The following is a 15,131-nucleotide window of genomic DNA, read 5'->3' as shown; positions in this document are numbered from 1 at the left end:
ATTGGAACAATACAGGCCTATGTAGGATGAAATGTGAAGTCCCTCCGTTACTGCCCCCTCTGTGCCACTCCCCCCAAAGGTCACCACAGTTCACAGTTGAGGACACATCCTCCAGACCCTTGCCTGGCATTCTCTCTCTCTCACACACACACACACACATACTCCTTTAAACTCATCCAGGTACGTGAGATTATATTCTATGCATCGTTCTGTCACTTGCCTTTTTCACTTCCTGATGTCTCTGGGATATCTTTTTGCATCAGTACATATAAACCTACCACACCCTTTTTCTTCCTGCTTTTTTTTAGGGCCGCACCCACAGCATATGGAGGTTCCCAGGCTAGGGGTCAAATCGGAGCTACAGCTGCCAGCCTACACCACAGCCACAGTCATGCAGGATCCGAGCCGCATCTGCAACCTACACCACAGCTCACGGCAATGCCAGATACTTAACCCACTGAGTAAGGCCAGGGATTGAACTCACAACCTCATGGCTCCTAGTCGGATTTGTTTCCACTGCGCCACGATGGGAATGCCCACATCTTTTTAATGTACAGTGTAAATAACTTCCCGCAGCATTTGAAACTGTACTCTATGTCTAACAGCTGCTTGGTGTGCCGTCGTCGTATAGCTGTCCCCTGATTTATTTAATAATCCCCAGTTGTTGGACATTTAGATTGCTTTCCCTTCTTTGCCGTTTTAATCACCCTCATTCTTGCCGTGGTATGATAATCCTGCTAGACAGCGTGGATCCAGACAGGGAGGCTGTGCCAAGCCCATGCTTGGCCAGGTTAAGGTTGACCCCTTCTTCTGTTTAGGCCAGGGCCTTCCAGGGCGTAGTCCGTGCAAGGTTGGCAAGAATTATATCAATTCAGTGCTAAGCAGCAGGGAGTCTCCACAGACTTTCCAGTACCATTAATATGCCAATGTGCATTAGGAACCTTTAAGAAGTTGGAGACAAGAGTATATAGCATTGCCCAAACCTCTTTGGCCAGAGAGCTCTTTCTTTTTCTTTTTAAAATTTTTTCATGGCTGCACCCATGGGAAGTTCCCAGGCCAGGGATTGAATCCGAGCCACAGCTGCAACCGATGCCACAGCTATAGCAATGCCGGATCCTTGAACCCACTGAGCCAGGCCAGGGATCAAACTCAAGCCTGCACAGTGATCAGAGCTGCTGCAGTGGGATTCTTAACCCACTGAGCCACAGCAGGAACTCCAGGGAGCTCTTTCTTTATGAAGGCCCTCATAGAAAATGAGTACGATTTTGGAAACACTGTTTGGAACCAGGAAGACCAACTGCATTAAATCTAAAAGGATCAGTCCCAGGCTTCCTGGGCAGCAGCCTCACACCACACAAGCCAGGTGCTCTAGCCACGCAGGACGGCCCACAGCGCCCCCCACAGGAAGAGCATCTTTTCTTGCTCATGTCGTCCCTTCCATTGGGCATCTATCTGATCCTCTCCCCTTCACCCACCATACTCCCCACAAACTCCTTTAAGATCCCTCTCAGGAGTTCCCATTGTGGCTCACGGGTTAAGAACCTGACATGGGAGTTCCTGTCGTGGCTCAGCAGAAACGAATCTGACTAGCATCCATGAGGATGCAGGTTCCATCCCTGGCCTTGCTCAGTGGGTTAAGGATCCGGCGTTGCCCTGAGCTGTGGTGTAGGTCACAGACACCACAGATCTGACATTGCTGTGGCTGTTGTGTAGATTGGCAGCTGTAGCTCTGATTTGACCCCTAGCCTGGGAACCTCCATATGCTGCAGGTGTGGCCCTAAAAAGAAAAAAAAAACTGACCATAGTGTCTCTGAGGATGTGGGTTCGATCTCTAGCTTCACTCAGTGGGTTGAGGATCCAGTGTTGCTGTGACTGTGGTGTAGGCAGCAGCTGTAGCTCTGATTCCCTAGCCTGGGAACTTCCATATGCCAAGGGTGCGGCCATAAAAAGAAAAAAAAAAAAAAAAAATCCGTCTTCGTTGTTACTGAGCAAAGCCTTCTCTCTGTACCCCACCCACCCCAAACATTGACCTCCACCAGGGCAGGGCCCAGAGCTGAGTCACTTCGCCCCCTAGTGGCCATCCCCAGGTCATTGCACCCGGTGGGCTTCCACTGCATGCACCATGACTGGAGGGTTAGGGGGGTTGGTAGGGTGTGGGATCCATCCGGGCCCTGCCAGTCCACGGCCTGCTCTCTCCCCTGCAGGCTTTGTGGCCATGGTGAACAAGGCCATGAGTGCCAAGTTTGAGTGGCTGGTGGCAAGTGCAGAGCAGCTGCTGAAGGAGCTGCCCTGGCCCCCAGCCTTCGAGAAGGACAAGTTCCTCACCCCCGACTTCACCTCTCTGGATGTTCTCACCTTCGCTGGCTCCGGCATCCCTGCGGGCATCAACATCCCCAACTGTGAGCGTCCTCAGGCCCCGCCCCTTCAATGCGATAGTGTCCCCCAAGCTCGCCCCCCCACTCCATTTAGAGCCGCCCCTCACCCTCCATGCACGCGCACCCCCCCCCCCACATCACCCTGCTCCATTCACCATCCCAGCCTGTCAGTCTCCTTGTCTGTGACCCTTGACCTTTGCTCCTTCCCTCCGGTCCCCGCCCCGCCCCCTCCAGATGATGACCTGCGGCAGACGGAAGGCTTTAAGAACGTGTCGCTGGGGAACGTGCTGGCCGTGGCCTATGCCACGCAGCGGGAGAAGCTCACCTTCCTGGAAGAGGATGACAAGGTGGGCACCCGCAGCCCGAGGGGCCCATGCTGGGCCCGGCCTGACCTCAGCTGATGCAGGAAGGCAGACAGGCCAGTGCAGAGCAAAGAAGCCGGCTTCCTTCCTGACTCTGGCGCTTCCCAGCCATGTGACCTTGTGTCTTTGGAGCCTGTTTCTCCAACTCTCAGTGGAGGCACCCCCTGCCTCACGGGTTGCTGCTGGGATGAGATGGGCTTTGTGGTGCCCAGGGTGGAGTCGGCGGGTAGTAGGCCTTTAGCAAATATGGTTATCATGATGGGCCCTCGGCCTGGCACGGGGGGTGTCAGCAGGCCGGGTGGCCTTGGTGGGACAGTGGACAACATGGCTCTCTGGTTGTCTTGGCAGGACCTGTACATCCGCTGGAAAGGGCCCTCCTTTGATGTGCAGGTGGGGCTGCATGAGCTGCTGGGTCACGGCAGCGGCAAGCTCTTCGTGCAGGTAAGAACATGGTGGCCAGCCCAGGTGCCAGCAGGAGTCTGCCCCGGGCCAGACTGCTCACAGCCCTCCTCCATCGTCAGCCTCCCGGGGTGAAGCCCCACCAGGCTTTGCCCTCAGGTCTCACCTCCTCCAGATGTCTCAGGATCTCTACGGATGGAGTGGGACCTGCAGGACAGTCCAGCCGAGGTCCCCCCAGCACAGAGTGGCCCGCACAGGAGGAATGGCTTGGCTCATGCCGGGGAAGCCTGTCCTGAGGGTGTGACCCAGGGGTAGGGAGGCCGAGCGGGCAGTCTGGACACTCCCAGTCCTGAGGCAGCAGCACTGTCTCTTTGCACTGCTGTTGCCTGGAGCCTGTGCCTTCCCAGGTATTGTAGGGAGGTCCTTCTCCCCAGAGCTGCCCCTTCCTGTTGACCTGGCGGAGTGGCTGGAGCCCCCTTGGCACCTGCTCGGGCAATAAGAGAAGATGGCCTTTCTGGAGGGCCGAGAAGAGCCCATGTGGATGAGATGACTGGGGGCGGGTGGGGCGAGGCAGTCAGAGAGTGCGGGACTCTGGGTGGGGCCTGCTCCTTGTCGGGTGGGGCTGGCTCCTCGAATGGGGAAGGCCTGGGCCTGGACATCAGAAGGATCCAGAGTGTAGCTGGTGGAGCAGCGTGGCGTCGGGCTTCATCCAGGCTTTGAGGTCCTGGGGAAGTCAGCTCCCTTCCCTTGGAGCTTCACTTGGCCCATCTGTTAAATGGGCTTCCTGATTCCTTCTGCAGGGCTTTTGTGAGCAATGAAAGCAGAGCCCTGGGACTTGCCTGGCACCCCATAGGCACCCCCAAAATGGGTATTGTCAAGAGACTGTGTACACAGATGTGTGTGCCCTAATCCCACGGTGCGGTTCTTTGTCTCTGAGCCTTATTTTCGTCCTCTGTGCAATGGGGTCACAACAGAAATGTCCTTGGAGGGTGGCTGCAAGGAGGAGATGGATGGTGCGCAAAAGAGGCTTAGCACACTGCTTAGTGGACAGTGACGGTGGTGCTTTCAAGGCACGGTCCCATGCTGCAGCCTCCTCTGCCAGGAGAGGGGCCAGAAAGTCAGGAAACTTGGGGCCGAGTCCTTGCTCCCTCTCACCAGCTGTGTGGCCCTGAGCAAGTCACTTCACCTTTCTGGTCCTCTGTTTTGTCATGTAAACTGGGGATAACTGTGCCCACCCACTGGGCCACCTCCAGCTGGGGTCTGAGATGCTGGGTCCGGGTCCTTATGTGGTTTGGGCACATACCCCACCTCTGGTGCAGTGTCACTCTCTGTGCAGTGGGGTAGGTGTCCCTGCTTCTCCCTCCTCCGGGCATCTGAGAGGTGTCACAGGTCTCAGGTTTGGAGGCAGTGGTGTCTCGGTGGACCTGCTGCTCCTGCCACCCACTCCCTGCTTCCCTGTTGCCGCTCCGAGCCACTTGGATCCAGGCTGACGGCCTGGCCCTGGGCAGGGGCACCTAGCCCTCACCTCCCCATGTCTGGGACTCTTCCCCTGCAGGATGAGAAGGGAGCATTCAACTTTGACCAGGAGACGGTGATCAACCCAGAGACGGGGGAGCAGGTGAGGGCGGCCTCAGCGGAGCCCCGGGGTTCTGGGGGGGCCTGGAGGGAGTGGCAACCCCCACCCTGAGCCTGCTTCCCCGGCCTCCCCTCCCAGATTCAGAGCTGGTACCGGAGCGGGGAGACCTGGGACAGCAAGTTCAGCACCATCGCCTCCAGCTACGAAGAGTGCCGGGCCGAGAGCGTGGGCCTCTACCTCTGCCTCAACCCGCAAGTGCTGGAGTACGAGCAGCAGGCTCGGAGCGGGGGGGCTTTCTGTGGATGGAGGGGGTGCTGGGGGGGATGTCCAGGCAGCCTCACACACACACCCGCTTGTCCCCCACGCCAGGATCTTCGGCTTCGAGGGGGCCGACGCGGAGGATGTGATTTACGTGAACTGGCTCAACATGGTTCGGGCCGGGCTGCTCGCTCTGGAGTTCTACACCCCTGAGGCCACCAGCTGGAGACAGGTGGGGGCCAGGGGACCCCTCAGGCGGGAAGCGCCTGCGGTGGGGACCAAGATCAGGATTCCGGGTGTAGGTATGGGACAGCCGTACCTACGAGGCGCACGAACTGGGTTGATCCCACACTCCACAGCATCAAAGGGCCAGTCGCGTCACTGTCGTGAGTCCCCGTGTCCCTGTCTGTGAAATGGGAGTAATAATCTCCTTGCCCCCTGGAGGGCGCATCCGATGAGATGATGTTACCATGACAACCAGCAGATGACTTGCACAGCATGTACTCTGTGCCAGTTGTTCAAAGCATTTTACATGAATTAACCTGTTTGCCCCCACTGTCAGCCAACCCAGGAGGTAGGTACTGTTATTACCTTCATTTGAGAGGTGAGGAAATTGAGGCACAGAGAGATTAAGTAACTTGCTGGTGAGTAACAGCCAGAGGTCAAATCCAAGGAGCCTGTTTCCAGAGCCATTAAGCTGCATTGGTATGAGATATTCTTTGGAAATAGGGTAAAAGCAATAGAAAAGTTTTTTTTTTTTAAATAAGTCTGTTTTGAGGGGACAGTATTGTGTCATCAAAAGAACACACTCGAGGGCGTTCCCTTCATGGCTCAGTGGTTAATGAACCTGACTAGGATCCATGAGGATTCGGGTTCGATCCCTGGCCTCACTCAGTGGGTCAAGGATCCGGTGTTGCCGTGAGCTGTAGTGTAGGTCACAGACACAGCTCAAATCTGGCATTGCTATGGCTATATTGTAGGCTGGCAGCTGTAGCTCAGATTTGACCCCTAGTCTGAGAACCTCCACATGCCACGGATGTAGCCCTAAAAAAAAAAAAGTGGTTTTTTTATTTTTGTTTTTTTGGGCAGTACCCCTTGGAATGTGAACGTTCCCAGACCAGGGATCGAACCTGTGCCACAGCAGCAACCTGAGCTGCTGCATTGACCACCCTGGATCCTTAACCTGCTGCCCCACAAGGGAACTCCAGAACACATGGTTTAGAGTCAGGGAACTTGGGTCCAAGTCCCCGCTCCCTCTTACCAGCTGTGTGGCCCTGAGCAAGTCACTTCCCCTTTCCAGGCCTCTGTTTTCTCATCTGTAAACTGGGGATAACTGCGCCTTCTTGATCCCACTGTTGAAAGCAGACAGGGTTATGGAGGAGAAAGTGATTGGGGTCCTGGTGGCGTGGGACCCTGTGGAGTAACTGCTGTCATTGGGCCAGGGCGTGGAGCAGCAGAGGGCATGGTGGGTGACAAGGGGGAGCACGGGGCTCTGGGTCCTGCCTGGAAATGATCAGCTTGTCCCCCAGGGCAGCCTGCCCTCCCACGTGAGCGAAGGGAAACATTTGAGGGGAGTGGAGTAGGATGGGGGAGGATAAAAATGACCCTGATCTTTGATGATCAAGGAGCACGTTTGCCCTCAGGGCTTGGAAGGAGCTCTTGACACTTATCTCTCGTAAGTGAATGATTCCTGTCCCTTTGGCCCCCACAGGCCCACATGCAGGCCCGGTTTGTGATCCTGAGGGTCCTGCTGGAGGCTGGCGAGGGACTCGTGTCCGTCACCCCGACCACAGGCTCCGATGGGCGCCCGGATGCGCGGGTCCGCCTTGACCGCAGCAAGATCCGGTCTGTGGGCAAGCCCGCCCTGGAGAGGTTCCTGCGGAGGCTCCAGGTGAGCAGAGGCTCCTCCCGCCTCGGGGACCCCTCCAACCTCACGCTCTCTCCCCACCCTGTAATTGGGAAGGAAGGCTTCTTGGAGGAGGCGGTGCCTAAGCTGGAATTTGAGTGCCAAGGGGAAACCTGCTGCGAGAAGATGTGAGGGCAGAAGAAGAGCGTAAAGGCAGGTCTAGGACTGGAATGAGCTGGGGTCAGGGGTTGAGGAACAGAAGGAAGCCTAGAGCTTAGTGAGAGAGGGACAATCATCACTGCAGCCCTGGCTTCCCTCCCCCCGGGGGATGCTTAGAGTTGGGAGACCCTTTTGGCGTTCTGGTGCCAGGGCTAACCTGCTGTGTAACTTGGGGGCATACTTTGCCTCTCTGGGCTCCACTTTTCTCATCTGTTAAATGGGTCCATCCCCTGCCTCACCTGGCAGGATTTACATGAAACAACCTCTATGTGGCACTGAGCAAAGAGGAGGCCACATTATCCAGGCCAGTGTGATGCAAAATGTGGCCCAGCAACCAGCGTCGCCCAGGAGCAGGTTAGAGCTGCAGATGCTCGGGCCTACCCCAGACCTCCTGACTCAGAAATTCTGAGTGCAGGGCCCAGGAATTGTCATGGTTACTAGGCTGCGGGTGGTTCTGATGCTCAGCAAAGCTGGAGGACCATTGATGATAAGCCACGCCTTGCTGGGGCAGGGCCGTCCACCCGAACAGGGTTCTCCTGGCTCTTTCAACCTGAAGAAAGGCCAGCTGTTGACTCAGCAAAGATCTCTTTATGATTATACTCCCGCCTGTTTCCAGAAAGACTTTAAAGCATTTTTCCATAAAAGAGAAATATTTGGCTATTAAAGTAAAATAAAATTAGGCATTAAAAATCATTAGGAGAACCATTGTGGTTCAGCAGGTTAAGAACCTGACTAGTGGGAGTTCCCGTTGTGGCTCAGCGGGTTACAAACCTAACTAGTATCCATGACGATGTGGGTTTGATCCCTGGCCTCAGTGGGTTAAGGATCCCAGGTTACTGTGAGCTACAGCTTAGGTCGCAGATGCTGCTCGTAAGCCTGCAGCTGCAGCTCTGATTCGACCCCTAGCCTGGGAACCTCCATATGTCTCATGTATGTCCCTAAAAAGAAAAAGAAAAAAGAAAAAAGAATAATAATCATTAGGTACAGGAGTTCCCACTGTGGCACATCAGGTTCAGTGGCACCAGGACGCAGGTTTGATCCCTGGTCGGGCACAGAGAGTTAAAGAATCCAGCATTGCTGCAGCTGCAGTGTAGGTTGCAACTGTGGCTCAGATCTGATCCCTGGTTTGGGAATGCCATATACCTCAGGGCAGCCAAAAAAGAAAAAAAAAAAAAAAATCATTAGCTGCAGAAGACATGTTGTGTCTTGGATTAGCTTCTGGAGTAGAGAAAGGACATTCAGGGGTTCCCTGGTAGTCTAGTGGTTAAGACTGCAGCCCAGGTTCAATCCCTGGTCTGGGAACTGAGACCCTGCATCAAGCTGCTACACACCTCGACCAGAAAAATAAGGGGGAAAACTAGTGAAATCTAAATAACGTCTGGAGTTTAGTTAATAGTAATGCACCCATTTTGTAAGATGCTGACAACAGGCAAAACTGGGCCAGGGACACGCAGGAGTTCTCTGTACTATCTTTGCAACTTTTTTGTAAATCTAAAATTATTCCAAAAGAGTTTATTAATAATAATGAGTCGCTGGATGAAGGGATCAAATCTGTCACATCTTCAGCCAGTGTCGAGCTGTGACCGGGTAGTAAATGAACACGGAGTGTTCCCTTCTAGAGACTGAAGCAGGTGGGTCTCTGTTCAAGAGGGATCATTCAGCAGAATGGACAGCGGCCGCAGCAGTAGTTCTCCAAACACATGGAAATAGGGAAGCATTTTTGTGTGGCTGTTTCTTTTATTAGCCCCTTAGGGAAAGCCAAGAACACAGCAGGGAGAATGAAGGCATTTCCACAGGGAAAGGCTTCAGCCACAGGTCACAAACACAGTCATAATTTTGCCCCATCCTTATTGTACAAAATCAGCGAGGTGAGGTATAAATGGTCTTTCTGGCACCAACAGGCTTAACACCCACAAGCAATCGGCTGGAACTGAGCAGCAGACACTGCATTTGGATATTTGGACATGACATGACCCCCCACTGGGCCAGGGCCACTCCCCGTTTCCCGCATCCGCCTTAGTTAACTCGTCTATGATACCACTTGGCTGCCGGGGGTACCCATGTTGCCAGCTCTCTGGTTTAAGCTCCAGGGGTCTGACGTGTAGACCTGATGAATGTGTGTTCACATTCTGGGTGTTAAGCATTATGCAGAAGACGGAGCTCCTAGTGTGGCTCAGCAGTAAGGAACCTGACTGGTATCCATAAGGATGCGGGTTCAATTCCCAGCCTCACTCAGTGGGTTAAGGATCTGGTGTTACTGTGAGCTGTGGTGTAGGTTGCAGACAAGGCTCGGATCCTGCGTTGCTGTGGTTCTGGTGTAGGTCAGCAACTACAGCTCTGATTCGACCCCTAGCCTGGGACCCTGAAAAGCAAAAAAGAAGGAAGAAAAGTATTATGCCGAGGAGAGAAAGGTGAAACAAGCTTGCGAAACTTCCCCCAGGAATTCCCAGTCGGTTTTAATTACTCCAACGCTAGGAAAAGCCATTCTGACCCTGGATCTGAGAGGAGGAGGCTTACCCGGAGGCCGCCCTGCTAGGAATCCTGCTTTGCCACCTGCAGACTGGCAGAATAAGTAAGGAACAGACCCACACAGTGTCAGTTATTTGGAAGAGAACCGAAGAGATCTCCTAGTAATAACCTTTATAATCACTGAAACTGAAAACAGACGCAGGTCAGACAGGTCTTAGATCCAGCTGAAGATACGAAGAATTATACACCAGGTAGCACAGAGGGACAAAGACAGACAATGTCAAAGAGAGGTTAAGAGACACGGAGAAGAGCGTGAGAAAGTCTGATGTACATAAACTGAAGTTCCAAGAGGAAAGGAAAGAGAAGAGGTCAGAGAGGGAATATTAGATAATGGCTGAGAAATTTTTTTTGTAATTAAAAAAAATTTGGGAGTTCCCGTCGTGGCGCAGTGGTTAACGAATCCGACTAGGAACCATGAGGTTGCGGGTTCGGTCCCTGCCCTTGCTCAGTGGGTTAACGATCCGGCGTTGCCGTGAGCTGTGGTGTAGGTTGCAGACGCAGCTCGGATCCTGCGTTGCTGTGGCTCTGGCGTAGGCCGGTGGCTACAGCTCCGATTGGACTCCTAGCCTGAGAACCTCCATATGCCGCAGGAGCGGCCCAAAGAAATAGCAAAAAGACAAAAAAAAAAAAAAAATTGTTTTCTTTTTATAGCTGCACCTGTGGCATATGGAAGTTCCCGGGCCAGGGGTCAATTCAGAGCTGCAGCTGCAGCCTAAGCCACAGCCATGGCAACAGCAGATCTGAGCTGGTGTGACCTATGTCACAGCTTGCAGCAATGCTGGATCCTTAATCCACTGAGTGGGGCCAGGGATGGAACCCGCATCATCATAGAAACAACGTCAGGTCCTCACCCTGCTAACGGAAGCCCGATGGCTGAGAATTTTATAGAACTTATTAAAGACTCAATTTATAAATCCAGGAAGCTCAAGAAAGCCTAAGGATGACAGGTGAAACCACTGTCGATAAACATCATAGAATAATGCAAAACGTCAAACATGCAGAGATGATCCTAAAAGCAGCCAAAGAATAAAGACAGATTACCTAGAAAAGAATGACAATTAGACTGTGAGCTGACCTGGCTACAGTGGAAGTCAGAAAACAGAAGAATGATATCCTCCAAGTGCTGAGAGTAAATAACCTTTAACACCTAGTACAATCATCTTTCGAGAATTAAAATGAGATGTTCCCCCTGTGGCAAAATGGGATCGGCAGTGTCTTGGGAGCCCTGGGGGGCAGGATTGATCCCTAGTCCGACAGAGTGGGTTAAGGATCTGCTGTTGCTGCAGCTGCAGCAGGGGTCACGACTGCAGCTCAGATCTCGTCCCTGGATGGGGAACTCCACATGGCGCAGGGCAGCCAAAAAAGAAAAGAAAAAAAGAATTCAGATGCGTTAAAGACACTTAGACAAACAAGAACAGAGTTTACCATCAACAAATCCTGTGTTAAAGAAATTTCTATAGGATGTAATTTAGGATGTAATTTAGAAATGTCCATAGGATGTAATTTAGGAGTTTCCTTGTAGTGCGGCGGATTAAGGAACCAGCATTGCCACAGATGTCTCAGCATTGCCACAGATAGGTCTCAGCTGCAGCTCAGATTCGATCCCTGACCTGGGAGCTTCCGTATGCTGCTGTGAGGGCTGGGGGTGGGGGGCCAGGGGGTGGGGGCGGAGTTTGGTGCCATAATGACTATATTCTCTCATCCTGCTGTATTTAAGTTGGAGTCAGTATTAACACAATAATTTTAAGTGTGTGTGTGAATTTTAAAGCCCTTCAAAATAAAGTGTGATTTAAATAAGAAATTTGAGCAGAAACCAGAAAATAGACCTGAGCCATAACAAAATGAACAAATCAGAGTCTGTGGGATGCAGCTAAATTCCTACCTAACAGCCTTAACTGCGTGTATTAGGAATAGAGAAATGTTCTAAGTTAATTAATTAAGCAACAAGATTAAGAATTCAGGGGAGATGGGAAAATGAATAGAAAGTAGGAGGAAAATTAGAAACGGAAGGACAGGAGTTCCTGTTGTGGCTCAGCGAGTTACAAACCCAGCTGGTATCCATGAGGACGCGGGTTTGATCCCTGGTCCCGATCAGTGGGTTAAGGATCTGGTGTTGCCCTGAGCTGTGGTGTAGGTCGCAGATGCAGTCGGGATCTGGCGTTGCAGTGGCTGTAGCCCAGGCCAGCAGCTGTGGCTCTGATGCAACCCCTAGACTGGGAACTTCCATATGCCACAGGTTCGGCCCTAAAAAAGGCAAAAACAACAACAACAACAAATCAAACAAACAAACAAAATGGAAGGACAGACAAACGAACTGAAATACAGAGAAGACAAAGAAAGCCAGAAGGTGGTTTTAAAAAATCTAATAAAATTGACAAACATCTGGAATTCCTGTTGTGGCTCAGTGGTTAACGAACCCGACTAGCATCCATGAGGACATAGGTTCCATCCCTGGCCTCGCTCAGTGGGTTAAGGATCTGGTGTTGCTGTGAGCTGTGGTTGTAGATAGTAGACATGGCTCAGATCCCACGTTACTGTGGCTGTGGTGTAGGCCGGTGGCTACAGCTCCAATTCGACCTGGGAATTGGAGCCTGGGAACCTCCATATGCCGCTGGTGTGGCCCTAAAAAAGACAAAAAAAAAAAAAAAAAAAAATCTGACAAGATTTGTCAGGAAAAAGAGTGACGGCATATATGAGTCGAAATTTAAAGGAAGACATCACTGTAAATATAGCAGGAATTTATGGCAATAAACTTTATGCCATAAATATTTTTATTTTTATTTTTTTATTTTTTTATTTTTTATTTTTTATTTTTTATTTATTTTTTGTCTTTTGCCATTTCTTGGGCCGCTCCCGCGGCATATGGAGGTTCCCAGGCTAGGGGTTGAATCGGAGCTGTAGCCACCGGCCTACGCCAGAGCCACAGCAACTCGGGATCCGAGCCGCGTCTGCAGCCTACACCACAGCTCAAGGCAATGCTGGATCGTTAACCCACTGAGCAAGGGCAGGGACCGAACCCGCAACCTCATGGTTCCTAGTCGGATTCATTAACCACTGCGGCACGACAGGAACTCCTGCAGCCCAATTCTTAGCCCACTGCGCCACACCGGGAACTCCTAACCCACAGAGTTTTGTAGGTGAATCCTACAAAGTGTTCAAGTAACAGATGGTATCAATTTTATATCCACTCTTCCATATAATAGAAAAAGAAAAATATTCTCTACCTCATTTTATGATGCCAGTTTAATCTTGACACCAAAATCAAAGGTAGTTCAAGAAGGGAAAATGTAAATGCCAAAATTCTACACAAAATCTTAGCAAATGAAATCCAGAAAATGCCAGCTTGGATTTATTTATTTCATTATTTTTTGCCTTTTTTTCTTTTCTTTTTGCGGCTACACCTGTGGCATATGGAAGTTTGAGGGCTAGTGGTCCAGGCAGAGCTACAGCTGGGTCTATCTCACAGCCAAGGCAACACTGGACCTGAGCCGCATCTGCAACCTACACCATAGCTTGCAGCAATGCCGGATCCTGAACCCACTGAGTGAGGCCAGAGATCGAACCCCCGTCCACATGGACACTATGTTGGGTTCTTAACCTGCTGAGCCACAACGGGAACTCCACAAAGCACCCTTGAAGCAAACCAGGCTGGGAACTTGCTCCACCAGATACCAGATTTTATCCTAAGACTTCTCAGTATCATCGTGGCATCGCGGCAGGAACAGACAAGTTGCTAGGGACAGAACCAAGAGCCTTGACTCTGTTTGGTATATGATGGAAGTGGCATTGCAGGGGCTATTTAATAGTGGCACTGGGCAACAAGATATCCTTATGGAGAGGCAGATTGGATTTCCACTTTATACCACACATGAAAATCACAGAGAGATTAAAGGCCTACACATGAAAGGCAGTGTTTTAATCTGAGAAAATATCATTATGGCCTCAGGGTGGAGAGGAATTTCTCCCCACATAGGAAGCACAAGCAATTAAGAAAGAGGAGCTCCTGGTGTGGCACAGTGGGTTAAGGATCTGGCATGGGAAATTCCATGTGCTGCAGGCACAGCCAAAAGGAGAGATAGATAGATAGATGGATAGAGAGACAGACAGACACATATATGTGTGTGTGTATATATGTATGTATGTATATGCATGTAAATGTGTAAACACGTGTGTATATATACATATATATTTCTACCTTTATATATAAAGAACTTTTTTATTTTTAAAATTTTTATTTATTTATTTATTTTGTCTTTTCTAGGGCTGCTCCCGCGGCATATGGCGCAATTCCCAGGCTAGGGGTCTAATCGGAGCTGTAACCAACAGCTACGCCGGAGCCACAGCAACTCGGGATTCAAGCCGAGTCTGCAACCTACACCACAGCTCATGGCAACGCCGAATCCTTAACCCATGGAGCAAGGCCAGGGATCGAACCCGCAACCTCATGGTTCCTAGTCGATTTGTTAACCACTGAGCCAGGATGGGAACTCCAAGAACTTTCTTTTTTTAAAAAAGTGAAGACAACCTAATAGGAGAAAAGGCAAAATCCATGAACACAAAAATGAACAGGCCGCCAGCTAGTGGGAAGTTGTCCCATCCTGTTAGCAATTAGGGAAGCACAACTTAAACCCCATGAGATTTCCACCCACCAGCGTGGCAAAAATGAAAAACTGTCCACGTGACGCCCGGGCAGCAAGCAGGACGGATTGCCACCCCCTGGTTCCAGGAGTGGAAACAGGTGGGACAACTCTGGAAAACAGTGTGGGCGTTGTCCCTGAAGGCTGAGCAGTCACCTGACCTCCAGACCTCAGGTGTCCTGGAGAAACCTGCACCTGTTCAGCAGGATGTCCTCAGGGGCCTTGAACGGCAAAGGGCACAGGTGACACAGCAACGGGGGAACAGATGGGATTGTGCTGTGTTTGAAAGGGGACGACTTAGAGCATTGGGAAGGTGAACTCCAGCTGCAGGCACAAACCCAGATGATTCTCGAACGTAACTCAGAAAAAGCGAAAAAAAGCAAATCCCAGGATACAGGCAAAAATTTAAATAACATAATTGAGACTAAACCTCAGGGAAAAACAAGGGACTACGAAATACGAAGCCCCCAGCTGAGGGCTGATTCCTCAGCCAGGAGAGGCTGCAGTCAAGGAGGGGCTGATGGGACTAACCTTAAGCTGGGTGGTGGTTGTGTAGGTGTCTGATTCTTTATAACATATGTATTATACCTTTTGGGTATGAGAAATGTCTTATCAAAAAAAAAAAAAAAAAAAAAAAAGGGAGTTCCTGTCGTGGCGCAGTGGTTAACGAATCCGACTAGGAACCATGAGGTTGCGGGTTCGGTCCCTGCCCTTGCTCAGTGGGTTAACGATCCGGCGTTGCCGTGAGCTGGGGTGTAGGTTGCAGACGTGGCTCGGATCCCGAGTTGCTGTGGCTCTGGCGTAGGCCGGTGGCTACAGCTCCGATTCAACCCCTAGTCTGGGAACCTCCATATGCCGCGGGAGCGGCCCAAGAAATAGCAACAACAACAAAAAGACAAAAAAAAAATCACACCTTACTTTATTTGCAGA

At 51.3% G+C, this 15,131-nt stretch overlaps 1 protein-coding gene across 7 annotated transcripts in view; it reads left to right on the top strand.

The window, feature by feature from the left end:
- DPP3 (dipeptidyl peptidase 3) overlaps positions 1–15,131 on the top strand; it is a 39,497-nt gene that overhangs the window by 19,008 nt on the left and 5,358 nt on the right. For all 7 annotated transcript variants that reach the window (XR_014836818.1, XM_085010689.1, XM_005654655.4 and 4 more), the window contains 7 exons: positions 2,205–2,399; positions 2,610–2,722; positions 3,086–3,178; positions 4,692–4,754; positions 4,851–4,975; positions 5,082–5,202; positions 6,682–6,861. Coding sequence is in view for 6 of the 7 variants with exons in the window: in XM_085010689.1 (XP_084866815.1) it covers positions 2,205–2,399; positions 2,610–2,722; positions 3,086–3,178; positions 4,692–4,754; positions 4,851–4,975; positions 5,082–5,202; positions 6,682–6,861 (890 nt within the window). In the remaining variant the exon portion in view is untranslated. The remainder of the gene's footprint in view (positions 1–2,204; positions 2,400–2,609; positions 2,723–3,085; positions 3,179–4,691; positions 4,755–4,850; positions 4,976–5,081; positions 5,203–6,681; positions 6,862–15,131) is intronic.

This window comes from Sus scrofa, chromosome 2, assembly GCF_054392235.1.
Source record: "Sus scrofa isolate SSC_HxYL_T2T_F1_AM1 chromosome 2, Sscrofa_HxYL_maternal_Yorkshire_Landrace_v2.0, whole genome shotgun sequence".
Classification (NCBI taxonomy): domain Eukaryota; kingdom Metazoa; phylum Chordata; class Mammalia; order Artiodactyla; family Suidae; genus Sus; species Sus scrofa.
Note: the sequence above shows the minus strand (reverse complement) of the source record. Positions and strands in the feature narration are given on the sequence as shown.